The sequence below is a fragment of the Babesia bigemina genome (genome assembly GCF_000981445.1).
Source record: "Babesia bigemina genome assembly Bbig001, chromosome : II".
Lineage (NCBI taxonomy): Eukaryota > Apicomplexa > Aconoidasida > Piroplasmida > Babesiidae > Babesia > Babesia bigemina.
Genome location: NC_027217.1, coordinates 622,701 through 637,644, shown reverse-complemented (window position 1 = coordinate 637,644; position 14,944 = coordinate 622,701). Strand labels below are relative to the sequence as shown.

General features: G+C 53.5%; 10 protein-coding genes across 10 annotated transcripts; 6 read left to right on the top strand and 4 right to left on the bottom strand.

Annotated features, from left to right (window-relative positions):
* Positions 1 to 86: 86 nt before the first annotated feature.
* BBBOND_0202650 (proteolipid subunit c, putative) lies at positions 87 to 726 on the top strand (the record flags this gene model as incomplete). Its single annotated transcript, XM_012911840.1, has 3 exons — positions 87 to 174; positions 212 to 486; positions 523 to 726. 3 exons carry the CDS (start codon positions 87 to 89, stop codon positions 724 to 726), a joined length of 567 nt encoding a protein of 188 aa, XP_012767294.1.
* A 169-nt stretch (positions 727 to 895) lies between these two features.
* BBBOND_0202640 (50S ribosomal subunit protein L14, putative) lies at positions 896 to 1,267 on the bottom strand (the record flags this gene model as incomplete). The annotated part of the gene is made up of 1 exon (XM_012911839.1): positions 896 to 1,267. One exon carries the CDS (start codon positions 1,265 to 1,267, stop codon positions 896 to 898), a length of 372 nt encoding a protein of 123 aa, XP_012767293.1.
* A 119-nt stretch (positions 1,268 to 1,386) lies between these two features.
* Positions 1,387 to 2,013, bottom strand: BBBOND_0202630 (HISTONE RNA HAIRPIN-BINDING domain containing PROTEIN,putative; the record flags this gene model as incomplete). Its single annotated transcript, XM_012911838.1, has 1 exon — positions 1,387 to 2,013. One exon carries the CDS (start codon positions 2,011 to 2,013, stop codon positions 1,387 to 1,389), a length of 627 nt encoding a protein of 208 aa, XP_012767292.1.
* Positions 2,014 to 2,278: 265 nt separating this feature from the next.
* BBBOND_0202620 (membrane protein, putativve, putative) lies at positions 2,279 to 2,970 on the top strand (the record flags this gene model as incomplete). The annotated part of the gene is made up of 3 exons (XM_012911837.1): positions 2,279 to 2,551; positions 2,652 to 2,891; positions 2,932 to 2,970. The coding sequence occupies 3 exons, from the start codon at positions 2,279 to 2,281 to the stop codon at positions 2,968 to 2,970; spliced, it is 552 nt and encodes a 183-aa protein (XP_012767291.1).
* A 314-nt stretch (positions 2,971 to 3,284) lies between these two features.
* BBBOND_0202610 (arginyl-tRNA synthetase, putative) lies at positions 3,285 to 5,278 on the top strand (the record flags this gene model as incomplete). The annotated part of the gene is made up of 6 exons (XM_012911836.1): positions 3,285 to 3,290; positions 3,329 to 3,458; positions 3,499 to 3,724; positions 3,768 to 3,859; positions 3,899 to 4,513; positions 4,554 to 5,278. The coding sequence occupies 6 exons, from the start codon at positions 3,285 to 3,287 to the stop codon at positions 5,276 to 5,278; spliced, it is 1,794 nt and encodes a 597-aa protein (XP_012767290.1).
* Positions 5,279 to 5,284: 6 nt separating this feature from the next.
* On the bottom strand, positions 5,285 to 8,965 carry BBBOND_0202600 (1-phosphatidylinositol 4-kinase, putative; the record flags this gene model as incomplete). Its single annotated transcript, XM_012911835.1, has 1 exon — positions 5,285 to 8,965. The coding sequence occupies one exon, from the start codon at positions 8,963 to 8,965 to the stop codon at positions 5,285 to 5,287; it is 3,681 nt and encodes a 1,226-aa protein (XP_012767289.1).
* A 550-nt stretch (positions 8,966 to 9,515) lies between these two features.
* On the top strand, positions 9,516 to 10,292 carry BBBOND_0202590 (ribosomal protein L13, putative; the record flags this gene model as incomplete). Its single annotated transcript, XM_012911834.1, has 4 exons — positions 9,516 to 9,527; positions 9,611 to 9,749; positions 9,793 to 10,070; positions 10,113 to 10,292. The coding sequence occupies 4 exons, from the start codon at positions 9,516 to 9,518 to the stop codon at positions 10,290 to 10,292; spliced, it is 609 nt and encodes a 202-aa protein (XP_012767288.1).
* Positions 10,293 to 10,451: 159 nt separating this feature from the next.
* Positions 10,452 to 11,393, top strand: BBBOND_0202580 (t-SNARE protein, putative; the record flags this gene model as incomplete). The annotated part of the gene is made up of 1 exon (XM_012911833.1): positions 10,452 to 11,393. The coding sequence occupies one exon, from the start codon at positions 10,452 to 10,454 to the stop codon at positions 11,391 to 11,393; it is 942 nt and encodes a 313-aa protein (XP_012767287.1).
* A 1,469-nt stretch (positions 11,394 to 12,862) lies between these two features.
* On the top strand, positions 12,863 to 14,386 carry BBBOND_0202570 (hypothetical protein; the record flags this gene model as incomplete). Its single annotated transcript, XM_012911832.1, has 2 exons — positions 12,863 to 13,966; positions 14,018 to 14,386. The coding sequence occupies 2 exons, from the start codon at positions 12,863 to 12,865 to the stop codon at positions 14,384 to 14,386; spliced, it is 1,473 nt and encodes a 490-aa protein (XP_012767286.1).
* Positions 14,387 to 14,617: 231 nt separating this feature from the next.
* On the bottom strand, positions 14,618 to 14,827 carry BBBOND_0202560 (hypothetical protein; the record flags this gene model as incomplete). Its single annotated transcript, XM_012911831.1, has 1 exon — positions 14,618 to 14,827. The coding sequence occupies one exon, from the start codon at positions 14,825 to 14,827 to the stop codon at positions 14,618 to 14,620; it is 210 nt and encodes a 69-aa protein (XP_012767285.1).
* Positions 14,828 to 14,944: the final 117 nt, after the last annotated feature.

Here is a 14,944-nt window from a genome sequence, read left to right as displayed (position 1 = left end):
CGCACTCGGTGGTTGTGGGCGGTCAGAATTTACGGTCTGCGTTATCGCAATCTAAATATTTTCAAACGGTATACACAGCGTGCAGGATGGCGTCCGCAGCTCAGCCTATCCCCTGTGACCCTCACTCGTCCTTTTTCGGCCTCATGGGCGTGGTATGCGCCATGGTCTTCTCCAGTAAGCCCGCGAGTCACAAGAAACACACTGCACGCAGATGTCGGAGCGGCCTACGGTACTGCCCGCAGTGGCGTCGGTATCAGCTGCATGGGTGTCATGAGGCCTGACCTCGTCATGAGGTCCATCGTGCCCGTTATTATGGCTGGTATCCTGGGTATCTACGGACTCATCATATCCGTCGTCATCGTATCACACAGTAAGTGCCGGGCCGCTGACACACGAACCCCCGCAGTCGGACACCCCGGAAGCTACTCCGCCTTCAGCGGATACGCCCACCTGGCGGCTGGTCTCATCGTCGGCTTCAGTGGACTGGTGAGTTAGGATAAATCATGTCTCACTCGAGCGCAGGCCTCCGGATACGCCATCGGTATCATCGGTGACGCCGGTGTCAGGGCCAACGCCCAGCAGACGCGCCTGTTCGTCGGAATGATTCTGACGCTCGTCTTCGCCGAAACCCTCGGTCTGTACGGTCTTATTGTTGCCCTTATCGTGGCGCTCAAGCCGGTGCCCGGTCTTTGCTTGGCCTACGCCGCGGATTCGGGAAGCCACTAACTGTACTAAAATCACATCATCACGGGCTGTACCCATAATATAGAACCGAAACGCCTGCGCGGCGTCAGTTACGGTGGCGGGCGCCGTATGTGTTGTGTAGTGGCTGTGTTGGCTGGCGTGCCTCAAACGCGGCGCCGGGTGTGGCACGCGGGTGTCCGATATGCAAAAATTAAAATATGCGGTTCGCCAGGTTGCGGCATGCGTGGCGCGTCTCCAGCAATACTGGGCCCCGGATCTTCAACGCAACCAGCTTGTTGTTGGCGATCACGGCGAACGCGTTCTCGTCGAACTTGAACACCATGCCGTCGCGGCGCACGGTCTCCTTCTTGCGGCGGATGATGATGCCGCGCGGTTTCTTGTTGCTGATGGTGCAGTCCGCGGTCTTGTCGCGCACGGAGACCTTGATGCGGTCGCCGATCTTCCCCGTGCCGTGACGCGTGCGGCCCAAGCCGATGATGCAGCCCTTCACGATGCCGCTGGTGTCGCCGCAACGCAAAATGGACATCTTCTGCAGCCCCGAGAGCACAGCGGAAAGAAACATGGCGGCGATTTGAAGGGCAGCTGATCGAGAACAGGGCAGCTGTAGTGCTGTATTGGCGGACGTAGCATCCAATGCCTCAAGCAGACGGTGGCCGTGGGTCAGCAGATCAACGAATCGCCTTAGCCGCCTCCGACAGGGGGCTCTCTGTCAGTGTACGACTTGATGTAGTCTACGTAGAATGCGCGGAACTCGGGGTTTTCAGAAGAGTCGTACACCTTTCCTGCACGCCCGACGAACTCGGACTCCTCGACCGTCTGAAACCCTGCGTGAGTCAACTGGCCATTGAACCAGCTCGGCTTGTACAGCACGGGTGCCAAGGCTACGTCCGTGCAGCCAGGGTCCACCAGCTGCGCGTAGGTTGCAGGAGTGTCCGGTGCGGGGGGCCTTTCGCAGATTGACAAAAACGCATCGACGTCGCCCTTGCTTACAGCTTCCGACAACTGCCCACACTGCGAGTCGGCGACGTTGCTCCACAAATACACACGACGGCGCCACGCGCCGATCTCGCGGTTCCACTGCGATATGCTGGACCTGGAACGGTGGTCAGGGGTAACTGGATGCCACGACTGACGCAAAGCTGGCGAACGCAAATGACGGGGGACTGTTCTGATATACCGCTCGTATGAGGCGTGCAGCTTCGTCAAGTTTATGTTTTTCAGACGGGTGGCTGCGCGCGCCTCGGCGTTGCCGACGCCCTCGCCCTTATCCACAGCAAAATCCGAACGGAACGCCTGGGCCCGGCGCATCAGGCTAACCGCCTACGTGAGTTTAGTGCGCCTTTTCATTATGTCGGGGAGGTATTTGGCGCAGTTTGTGCTTGCAACTCCCAAATGCCGACGACGGAACGCGAACGACATCGCCGGTGTGCGGCGCCCTAACACACCACGGGGAATGCGACAACCGGCCTACACATTCATTTAGTGGCGTCTAGGGACGGTAATTAGCTTGTGTGCGTGCATTATCTCCACTTTGCGTGCGACGCCATTTGGATGTGTACACGGAACGTCGACAATGCCGCGCGCAACGTCGCTGCTGCTGGTGATCGCAGCCTGCACCGCGGCGTCCACGGTGTCAGCGGCGGCAGCCAAGAGGCGAGGCGGCGCCATGGACGTCCTCGCGCCGCACCTCGTCAACTCGGCCGTGTCTATGCTCACCGGCACATCGCAACAGGACACAGACGCTCCGCACATCTCGCTCAAGGTCATGCCGTCCAAACGCATACACCTCTCGCCGAGCGAAATGAACGCGCTCATCTTCACGATCAAACAGGAGATACATCGCAAGGTAAGCAGCCCATGGGAAGGCAACGCTCATGTGTGTCGCAGGTTAACCAACTGGAAGGTAACGTTTAGCTCCGCTACACAGACGGCAAAACGCTGCAGAGGACCTGCTCGAGAGGCGCCACGAGAACGAGAAACACCTTTCGGCATGGGCGCTGAACCAGGCACCTGTCTATATGCCCTTCCGAGGTACGAACATAGCCCATGACCGTTATGACGCACGACCAGACAATCCCGCACAAGACAAAAACAAACGGGAATCGACGCTGCAGATGGAGGTCCAAAAAATTAAACAGAAGGCAGACGCCGAGACCAGTGTCGGAAAACCGGCCACCGTGAGCAGCGTTAGTTCAGCCACCGGCACAAAATAACACACATTCGCAGGATGCACACAATGAGAAGAAGGAGCCGGATTCGCACTGAAACCGGAAGCTCCCAGCTGCTGCCAGTGTTGCCCTGGAATCCGCCGACGCAGTCCGGGGCAGAGCGTTCAGGGAGGCAGCATCCGCCATAAGGGCGCAGTGCGCCCTTTAAACATTATAGACATCGCTGAATGTTGTATTTGTTGTAACTGTCTACCCAAATATTAGCGGTCGGGCCGCAGCAGCAGAGCGCGAGGTTCCGCGCTCGGAGTCGCGCATTACTGACAACGTGCCCAGACACACCGCCTTCAACTAACCCACTGCAGCACACAAATAAGCATTTGTGTGGAGACGTTACCTAGCGCCCCTGCCGAAATGAAGGTCAGCAAGAGATGTGCCGCCGCAGTCAATCCGCGCAGATCATTGCACAGCACGTCAAGGACGTGATACGAGGGGCTCTGTCCAGCTGCATCGGCCAGACGCTGCTACAGGAGCACCTGCCGAGCCTCTCGGTCGTCACCGCCAACCCGAAGTTCGGAGACTTCCAGTGTAGGCGACTCAACGCGGAACCAGCCACATCGCAACGCAGGGAACGATGCTATCGCGCTGTACAAGGCGATAGGAAAGGAGCTGTCAGTCGGCAGCTCGAAGGAGTTGGCCGAACTGGTCAAGACGCACATCAACTCGCCCTCATTCTCCTCCATCAACGTATCGCCGCAGGGGTTCCTCACCGTCACGCTGTCGAAGGGGTTCGTCGAAGACGAAATACGCAGCCTGTGTAAAAATGGGGTCACAGTCGAGCAGGCGCCTAAAGGGTGGGTGCAAACAACACATTTCCGTCTGATAATGCCGTTGCAGGTGCCGCGTGGCCGTCGACTTCTCGTCGCCGAACATCGCCAAGGAAATGCACGTCGGGCACCTCAGGTCCACCATTATCGGCGAGTCGTTGGGTAAGACGCCGTGGCGCGGTATGTCTAACCGTTGAGCAGCAAGGATACTGGAGTTCCACGGGTACGAAGTGCTTAGGATCAACCACCTCGGGGATTGGGGTACGCACTTCGGCATGCTCGTGGAGTACCTCATGGCCAAGCACCCCGACTTCATGACCAACGTCCCCAGCATCAGCGACTTCACGCAGTTCTACAAGGAGGCCAAGGCGCTCACGGACGCCGATGCGGAATTCAAGGCGAAAAGCAGGAAGCGCGTGGTTATGCTGCAGAGCGGCGACGAAGTCTCCATTAAGGTGTGGAAGCTGCTGTGTGAGATCAGCGAGCGGGAGTTCGGGAAGATCTACAACATGCTGGACATCACAATCGAGAACCGCGGGGAGTCGTTCTACAACGACATGATCCCGGACGTGGTCAAGGAGCTGCAGGAAAAGGGCCTGGTGGTGGAATCTGAGGGCGCGCAATGCGTCTTCACGAAGGTGAACGACGTGCCGCTGATGGCCATCAAGAGCGACGGCAGCTACGGCTACGACTCCACAGACCTCGCTTGCATCAGGTACCGCATCCAAGAACAGAAGAGCAGCTGGCTCATATACGTCACCGACATCGGGCAGAATGAGCATTTCATGAAAGTGTTCGAAGCCGCAAGGATGGCCGGTAGGTGGCACCGCGTGACTGCCCCGTACACCATCTGCAGGGTGGACCAAGCTGAACGGCGAGGAGGTCCGCCTGGACCATCTCGGGTTCGGACTGGTGCAGGATGCCTCGGGAAACAAGTTCAAAACTCGCTCGGGGGACACTGTGAAGCTCATCACGCTGCTCGACGAGGCGGTTGAGCGCGCCACCGCGGAGCTCCAGTCGCGCATCAACGCACGGATGGAGGAGGGGGAGACTGACATCGACATCAATATCCCGGAGGTCGCGAAGATATTGGGGTACGGAGCCGTGAAATACTTCGAACTCAAACAAACCATCACCAACAACTACAAGTTCTCCTTCGACCACATGCTGGACCCCAGGGGAAACACTGCCATCTACCTCCTATACGCGTACGCGCGCATATGCCAGATATTCCACAAGGCCGGAATCGACGCTAACAGCCTGCATCCGGAGGTGTTGGACTTGTCGCACCCTGCAGAGATGGCGCTGGCGAAGAGCATCCTCAGGCTGCCCGCCGTGCTCAACCAGATCAAGGTGGATTACCTCATCAGCAAGCTCGCGGATTACCTGTACACGCTCAGCGTGGAGTTCTCCTCCTTCTACAAGCAGTGCAAGGTGATTGGCGACCCGAACGAGGCCACCAGGCTGCTGCTGTGCCACGCCACCAAAACCGTCATGCAAGTGAGTGGGTATGATACAGTAAACATTAACGCGCAGACTTCGTTCCAACTGATGGGGATCAAACCGCTAGATCGCATTTGAACACCGCTAATGTTCTATTCCCTGCTGCCACGCCTGCACCATGTCGTACACCATGGTGGTTTTGTTGTGTAGCGAAGTGTGGATCTTGCGGAGCATGTAGCCGGCAGCGCGCTCGGGGGTGGCGTCGAGGTAGAGCCGCTGCTGCAGCGTAATCACCGAGGAGCGCCTAAAGCATGGCAGGCCGGAATGCTGCAGCAGCTTGACCAGGGCTATCAGCAACGTCGACTCCTGGCGAACGCACATGTAGGCGGACACCAGCAGGCGCACGTAGCGCCTGAAATTGTCGGACTCCACGCCGCCCAACAGGTCGGTCATCTCCTTCGTGAGCTTGAACGGGGCGTGCTCGAACTGTACATCGGCGGCTGGCGAGGCCCCCAGAATGAACCCGAAGTCGATGTGCAGGATATGGCCTGCTGGGGATATGAGGAGGTTGCCGTTGTGGCGATCCTTGACCTGCAGCAGGAAGCACAGCAGCGAGTAGCCGGCTAGCGAATTGACGAAATTCTCCATGGCCTTGTCGAACTGGGGGCTGCCCCTGGGCCCAAACTTGAGCAGGAAGTAGTCCTCTAGGGTGCCGCCGTACTCCTTCCCAATGTTGTGGCGGCTTATGGTGCCAGAAATGAAGCCCACTATGCCGCCCAGAATGTGAGGGCGGCCAACAATGTCGCGTATAGACGCGGGCAGTGCGTTGCTTGCGTGGAAGGGGCGCAAACACGACATACCGAACCACCTGGGCGTCGCGCCTTCCCCTTCATGTCTAGACGACAGACCATCTAAGTCGGAAATGTTTGCTGACGCGCCGCATAGGGTCGAAGCGTCAAAACGACTGCTCTCGGTCAGGTGAGACATCGCCGTGCCATAAAAGCTGCTCTCCACCGACTCATTGCCCATGCATGGGGTCAGTACAGTTGTATAATGGCGCGGTACCCGCATATACGATAGCTTCATATCGTAAGTCGCATATGCCGAGTGCCGCCGATTAATGGCCTTGTTTCGCATCTTAAACAAAGTAAACAGCGCGGTGGAGTACGGCACCACGAGAAACGGTTGCAGATACGCCTCCAGGTTGTACAGGCGGAATATGTGCAGCAACACCAGCTTCACCTGCACTACCAACGCGTCTTGGCGCATGTCGTCGGCCATCTTGTAAATGTACCGGATGGTGCTATCAGACTGCAGGCAGAAGTCGACCATGAATGGCGCCCGGGTGGCCGAAGTGAGCACCTTGCCACTTTGCGGGTTTAGGAAACGCACATTCTTCCTCTTCCGTGTGCCGCAAGCGCGACTTCCAATGATGTGTGCACCTTTCTCAAGGCTATCGTCAAAGACCTGCAGCTTGCCGGCGGTGGCGCACGACTCGTTGACTTTCCTGAGACCTTCTACAAGTACGGAGGGGCGGGTCGGAACGTCGAAAGTCGCCAACTTGGACGAAAGATTCAGGAGGTTGCTGTGCATGGAAATGTTCCTTATCTCCTGGCGCAAAGCGCCTGATGCGCGGGCACCCATCACAATCAGATCCAGGAACGACGCGGCCTTGCGGGCGGTTATTATATCCTCGCTGTTGTGCAGCATGCATGCCAAGAAGTACGGCAGACGCTCACGCACCATCCTGCTTTTCAAGGAGGCCGATAGAAGGTGCCAAATCCGGTCTCCGGGGTCGATCGAAAGCGACTGGACGAGTTGTGGGAGCATCATGGCCACCAGCTGCATGTTCTCCGACAGCACGTGGCAGGCTTGAGTGCGCTGTACCACGTTAAGGTGGTCCTGCACGACAAGTATCGATAGGATGTCATCGAGGCCGTAGTGATGCAGATATAGGTGCGACATCATGGACATCGGCGCCGGCAAAGCGGACCCTATGCTAGCGGAGGTACTCAGCTCATGTGGCAGCCAAGCCAAGCGACCCAGCCTGAACGCCAGGTGCTCCAGGATGACGTATCTACTTTGCCCCTTTATCACAGCCTCGACTGTGTGGGTCACCTTCACATTGCTCACGTTCCTGTCGACGGCACACAGCAATTTCAGGTACACCGGGTGTGCCACAGCAGTATCCACGCGGTGTTGCCGTATTTTCGGGTTCATTTCATCCTGAGATGCCACTTCCAGGCAACGCTTCCTTATAAGCTGCGCTGCGAACCTCACGGAGCGCGGTGTATAGTGGCCCCTGCTGGTGTTTCGATTGGCCGCGGGCACCGGCATTTGACACGCCTCCGGCGAGACTCCGAAAACATCACCCAAGCGTTCGAAAGGATTACGGAACGTGGCATGCAGCTTGCACATCTCGTTCTTCAGCAACATCTTAACCAGGTGAACGTGTGGCGCGTAAAAGGGAGATTTCCTCAGCAGCGTCAAGATTTTGTGGAAACCGGAACAAATCTCAACGAAGTTTATCAGGCACCTGAAACATGTCGCAGACAACGAACACCGAAGCAAGCCGCTTTTCACGCCCCCCTCAAGGAAAAATTGTGTCATGGTCTGGATGACCAGCCACGTCCGATGCTTCAGGTCATCGCCGCTTGTGAGGAGCTGTGTACATACAAGCACGATCCATTTGATGTGGCGGATCTCTGCACACCCGCTCAACAAGGTCCGGTCCATAACGCCCGACGTTACCATGTACTCCACCATGTGGATATGCGGGATGAACCACCCACTCAATTCCTGAAATAAATGTTTGCGGTTCAAAACCGCATAGAGCGCGTACAAATTACCGCACGTGGTGCCAGCTTTTGAACGCGGCCGCTCAAGTGAACCTACGCTAAGAAGCCACCTGTTGATGCTCTCATGGGCCGCTGCCCTGAAATCAAACACGACGCTCTCTTTAACCTCTTCTGACAGTACGTAGTCCATGAACAGCAGAATGTGGGCCATTTGTGATGTGTATTTAGGGTGGAATGGAGGCCATAGGCAGAGGGAAGTTTGAAGCACAACGTGGGCCGGCACTACCTGCGCTTTGTGGCACAGCACGTTAGCGACGACGTTGGCGGCATACTTAAGCAGCGGAAATGCATTGCTGCTTCCATCTTGAATGATGGATACGTCAACCCATCCAACACTATGGCATCCCAACTTGATATCTACATGTCTAACCACGTTCCTCACCAACCTCATCATGTATTTGGGCGACAGTCGAAATCCCAGTATACCGCCCTTGAGGTAAAGGCAAATGCGGAGAGCCGATAATATACACCGTTTGCCACCAATCGCCGTACGCGAACATCCTTTCGAGGATACTGGTAATCCCGGTCGGAGCCGCGATAGCCCCCTCCGGCGCCCATGCCGTCGCCTTACCGTGAGCCCGCATCCAGGCAGGTCGCTGAGGTAAGCGCAGACAAGCCTGCATAGCTTCACGAATCTTTTCTTGGAGCATTTCGCGTAGACATTTGTTATCAGATGCTTGAAAATATGCGAAGTCAGCTGGTCCAGTGTGACGTCGAAATCGCTCTCAAACCGGGAGAATAGGTCTTTGATACGCAATCCTCCGCCACATGACAGAACGCTCCTCCCGTAGTCTTCGCAACGTCCTGAATCGCTGGTAGAATCGGCCGTCGGTTCGGGATGCAGTATCGCCAGCGTCCTACGCCGCTCAGACACCGGCAACACGTCCCGATAGTCCTCTCGATCGCAAATACCATGATTATGCCTCTTATACGCTAAATATGAGTCCGCAATGCGCGCAGCGTTCATGCTTCCGAAACACCGAGTGCCGCGCAATGTGCAGGGACTACATGCCCAAAACTACGACTGTCAGAATCACAAAAAGCACATGGCATGAAAAGGCTGGCGAACTAATATATGGTGCGGAATCTAGCGTCGCATCCAACGAAATTGCTTCCTAACGTGATAAGTGTGCAGCTCATCCGACGAGGACGCACGACGAACGCGCCTTTAGCAAACGTCAATATAACACAGTGTAGTAATCTGGTGGATGTGTGATGTGCCAAACACTAAAATGGTCCTCCCTCCGGCATTGGGCCAGACAAACGAACGAAGGGGAGCGGGAGTGGCGCCCGAAGGACGGAGACTCTCAAGTCGCACTTGGAGCGTAATATTTACCGCTGTACGTATTTGATAGCTAACGGTGCAGAGAAGACCGCGAAACGCCGTGTTCGTCGCCCGGCGGGATTCGCGTTGAGGCGCACGCCGGATGGGGCATGGATGTTAGGGGGACACGAGTAACTGGACCTCTCAGGTATACGGCTACACTGCTTGTTTTATAATTCAACAGTTATTAAAAATGTTTAAGGAGGTAGGTTTGCGCCTTTGCGGCGGGGTGTATCACCGCCGGTTTCGCGAACGAAAGCATCCCGACATCCAATCATTGCGCTGTAGAGGATCATTATCGATTGCAAGGGCCACCTCATGGGCCGCCTGGCTTCGGTGATAGCCAAGGAGCTCCTGAGCGGGCAGAAGATCGTATGCGTGCGTTGCGAGGACGTCAACATCAGCGGATCCCTCTACCGTAACAAACGTGAGTTTAAGGCCGCCGATAACCGCCTCACAGCTATGTGCAGTCAAGTACCACCGTTTCTTGAGGCTTAGGACCAACTCCAACCCGAGGCACGGTCCCTTCCACCTTAGGAAGCCATCGAAGATGTTCTGGCGTGTGGTGCGCGGTATGATCCCTCACAAGACCAAGCGCGGCGCCCTCGCCCTTAAGCGCCTTAAGACCTTCGAGGGTATGCCCGCTCCCTACGACAAGATGAAGAAGCGTGTGGTGCCATCTGCGCTCCGCTTCCTCAGGTTGAAGCCACACCGTAGGTACTGCCGCCTGGGCGATGTGCTGGCCAAGGTAAGCGGAACAAACCGAATATCGGCATACAAATTTCTGCAGGTCGGATGGAACTACGATGGTTTGGTCCAGAAGCTGGAGGCTCGCAGGAAGGAACGCTCCCAGGAATACTACAAAGCCAAGATGGAGCAGAGGAAGACCATCGCCGAAGCCAAGGCTGCCGCTCTGGCTCAACTGCCTGCGGAACACAGGGATGCGCTGACTTACTGCGGCTACGCATAAGCGCCCCTGCTCCGGGTTTCAACTTCCTTAAGCATCTAATAAAACACCTAACAACTTGCTCGCGGCGCACCTCCCCCGAGCTCAGCAGACTGCTATGGCGCGCTCAGACGTTTCTCCGTCCATCATTTGTGCGCCGGAAAAAAATATCCGATGGCGAAAATGATTAAGGATACCGTCGCTCACCAAAATCTAACCTTTTCTTTCAGGTCTCTGAGGACGAAGGAGAGGCAGAAGGCGCATAGATTTGAAATCGGCAACCTTGACACGCCGCTTCTGGAATCGAACAATGTACAAAGCGGTATGGGTTTTGAAATGTTCCTTACATGTAAAGCAGACGCGCCGCCTGAACACACCCAGCAAGCAGGCAATGTGGGCGTCACGATCGATCTGCCTCCAAGCTGGTTGGAACTGGTACAGGACTGCACGTTCACCCTTAAAAACACATCTGATCGCATCAAGGACCTGGAAAGGGCGCAAAACAAAAGCCTGCTAACCGTGTTCGACAGAATGGGAAAGGGCGACCATGGACAAATAGCAGCAATCTCAACAGACATCGCAAACATGATGAAGAAAATCGAACGAAACATGGAAATCATAGGAACTGAGGGCAACTATTACGTCGAGAACCAACTGCGAAAAAACGCGAGGCACAAAATTGCTGGAGAACTGTTAACGCTGTCGGTAACCTTCAGGAAACTGCAGAAAACGTATTACGACAGCGTACAAGAAGATACTCAGTTCCGCGCTAATTCTGGCATACCAGACGTGGCGCTGAGCAACGATGGTTTTGTGCAGGAACAACTGCAAGTATCGCACGAACACATAGCTGACCGTACCAACAGGCTGCACGATATCGCCATGACGATGCAGGAACTCAAGGACATGTACACGCAATTAGCCACAATGGTAGTAGAGCAGGGGTCAATGCTCGACCAAATTGATTACAACGTTCGAACATTTACCGAAAATACCAAGGGCGTCGTTCGTGAGTTGAGGAAGACACTGAAGCGAGAAACCTCTGGACTCGCAATACGGGCGGTGCGCAACCTTATTGTAGTCATATTCGTGGAACTTATAATCATCGTCATCAAATTGGCGTGATAAAACTCTCCCCATGTTTAATTAGAATACTATTTGCACTTGTTATGCCTCTGGTTGACGGTGTAATGCATTGCAGCACGGTATTCGTGCTTGTAGGGGCAATCACACATATTCCACACGCACAAGCGCTGCTATAACGTTAAGTGGTTGTGCAGTCCATGTCGTTATGGGCATGCACAGTGGAGGAGATATGTGGTACTCAAGACTGTCATCTGGGCCGACGTGAGGCGGGTGTTGAACTTGATGGAAAGCATGTTGAATCGCAAACCGATAGCAGAGGCGGGCAAAGGGTGGAGTAGAAATACATCCCAGTTGCTTCATACGAAATCGGAGAGTACAACAGGCAATGCAGTAGATGGTGGCCGTCACTTCTCGGGGGATGAGCAATCCTGTCGTTATATCACTGCCTTTTGAGTGCAGTGAAGGCGCATCATGAAGGTCATCGAGGCCATCGACGAGAGCCCTGCTCATTTAATGACATCTGCGAGGAGAGTCAGAGAGCGCCGGAGTTGCACAGGACGTTCTGGTCTTTCGGTTCAGACCACAGATGAAATGTAACGATGATGCAGTGATAGTCGACGGCGGCAGTGTCTTGGGTTTGGTCGCTAAGAGGATAGATGAAAAGCGCAGTCCAAATTGCTGCTTCCCGGAACAATGATCGCACGGTAACGTTTTTTCGGTTACCGGAATTTTAATCTGATTTGGCCTTTAATACCCAGTTTATAATCCTGTGTTCATGATAAGAACACTTCACACGATGCTTGGTACACGAATGCGTCTGTTTGTATTGTGCTACGAGGCGGGGTCACCAGCAGCGTCTAATCGGCCTAACTCAAATTTGGATGTGCGTCGTATTACCTGCTTACTTGTGGATGTTAATTACACGATGAGCACTAAGTGACGTTTCATCTCGAAAGAAGTTACCTTACGATCCCCATGGTTGGTAAATCTGCTGCAAAGTTGCTTCATCATTGCGAAATCAACCATCTCGCCTTATATTGTCTGTTAGATGTAGGAGTTACAGGCGTTCGAAGCCATTGGTCGCAATTATGTCGCGGATTTGTCGGTGTCTACATGCGTCGGCAACAAGAAAAGTGGATACGTGGTACATAATTTTCACCGTGCCTCTGTTGTGTATAAATTTCCGGTGACGCAGAATGGCAATTATTGAAAAAAAAAATACGTTCTGCATCGTAAAATATTTTTAGCCTTCGGAATCTTTTATTCGCCCGCCAGTTCACCGCCCCGACTAAATCTCCATCGTGGCTTGAAATCCTTGATTGCCCTTGCAGCAGATAGCGTGCCGCATCGTCCAGCACAACGCAACATTGTGATAGTAAGGTTGATCGCCTGCTTTCTATGCGCTTGTTCTTTTGTTGCCATAAAAAATGGCGCCTATCCGTAGCTGTGGACGGCGATGGGTCGTAGCATTATTCGGTTTATACGCGGTTTGCTATAATGGGTTGGCTATGGCAGATCCCACAACAGATGAGAAGTCGGATTATCTAGAGACACCGGTCAGCGACATAGCATACTACGCCGATAATGCAGAATATTACCGCAAAATCAAACGCCTTGAAACACTTTCACGGCCTCAAGCCCAACTTTGTGACCAGTTAGGAAATGCGTTATTGCATATAAAGCACGCTAAGTTACGATCTAAAATTAGAGAAGCTAAATCAAAGGAGTGTCTTAAACTCATGCATGAGGTCGATCATATCGGTACTTTGCATGGCCGTTACTCCAAATTAAGAAAGATGATTGATGAATATCGTGCATTAACTAGAGGCCTGAAAAGGAAAAACCTAACACGGGAGAGGTATGCCGAATTGCAGAACGCTTTGACGAATCTAGAAGAGCAATTCAAAGGCATAGGACAGGTAACATCAGGCATCTTTGCATTCAACAGTGTGGCCTACTTAAGAGAAACGATCAGACAAGTAAGAATATTCATTCGAGAACACACGGATCAAAGGTCTACGCAGTCTGACGATGAAGGGACAAGGGGGCTAGGCAGCGGCAAAGCAGCAGCATTAGAGTCAAATACGGCGGGAGTTACACGAGGTCATCCAAACGATCTGTATCGAAATGCCCCTCGATCTGACGAAGGTAATGAAACTATGCGAGAATTACTCAATGATGGCTTTCTGCTAGAGACGTTGGGAGAGGCTCAAGCAATTGCGAAAAATATAGAGGCACTGTTAAACGATCCTGTGATAAGTGACATTAATTTCTACGCAGTAGGTAGTGGGTTAGATCCATACGATGCGACAATTCTCAATATTCAACGTGATTACGATTTGTATTATGACGAATTGAAGGACCTGGTAAAGGCGTGGGATATATACGAGCGTTACGCATATAACAATGATATGTTGCGAGAGATGGATCTGAAATCCACACAAGCATTCGAATTATTAGGAGAGCAGCGGCAGCTGGAGGTAGCCTTCGAGGAGTACGGAACCCTTGTTGACGCCAAATCTCTGACAACTGATAGTTGGGATTTGTTGAATATGCTGCATAATCTGAAGTGGCTCAAAGGCAAGATAAACAGAACACAAGATGGCGATACTGTGAGCACACCCTTACGACAGACACCTGAGTCGCAGGTAACGACACTGCAGGAACCCGATTACACAACTGGAGCAAGCCAGCGTAGCGAAGACATGACGTCAGAAACGATATCGGATGACAACGCATCATCACCTGATCCAGCCATTCAAGATGAGGCCACGCCCACAGCAGAACCAAACCAATCTAAAGAGCCCAAGCCAACGGATGTGAAGGAACCCACACCATCGCCGGTAGCAACCGACTTGCAGATGATAGCTGTAGGAGATGTCACGGATGAGTTATGCGGGCCACAAGAAACAGGTAACTTTTCTAAGACAATGCGTAACACAAAGCGTGATAGTGATAAATCGGGATTTGTGGCAATAGGGGCCATGGTTGTTCAAATCATGGTAGCCGCAAGTATAATGGCGGCTCTATGAGTTACAATTGACTTGCAACTGTACTACGCTGTCATAATGGTTGGGTATCTACTGTGTCTATGAGCAACTGGTTTGTGAGTTGCTATGCGTCGGAGAGACGGTGATTGCTTATGCTAGGAACTCGCTGCCTGTAAGCTAGTAGCGCTGTTTCCTCGACGTCAGCACGCAACAAGTCGGCTATGCGTACATTGGAGCGTGCGGTGTGCAAACGACTTGAAAAACGCGCCATGACTACCAATTAAGCAACACACGATTATGTTCTGTAACGCTTGGCGACACCCGCATAGGGACTTTATTCTTGTGTTTGCATATTGCAGCCCGAGGTGTGGCCATATTTGGCAAATACCTGTTTTCGCGTTTACCAGGCTGACGTTGCACGATGCTGGTATAGGCTGCAGATTCCATGTCCGTCTGTTGCTGAGAGCATCTGGTGCCATCCATGATGTCATAAATCCGTCTGAACACTATGGTCACTCAGCAAATCCTAATAGTCTCTGGGCTTTATGACCTTCATCACATATGTTATAAAGAAAAATCATATTTGTTATATGAATCAAG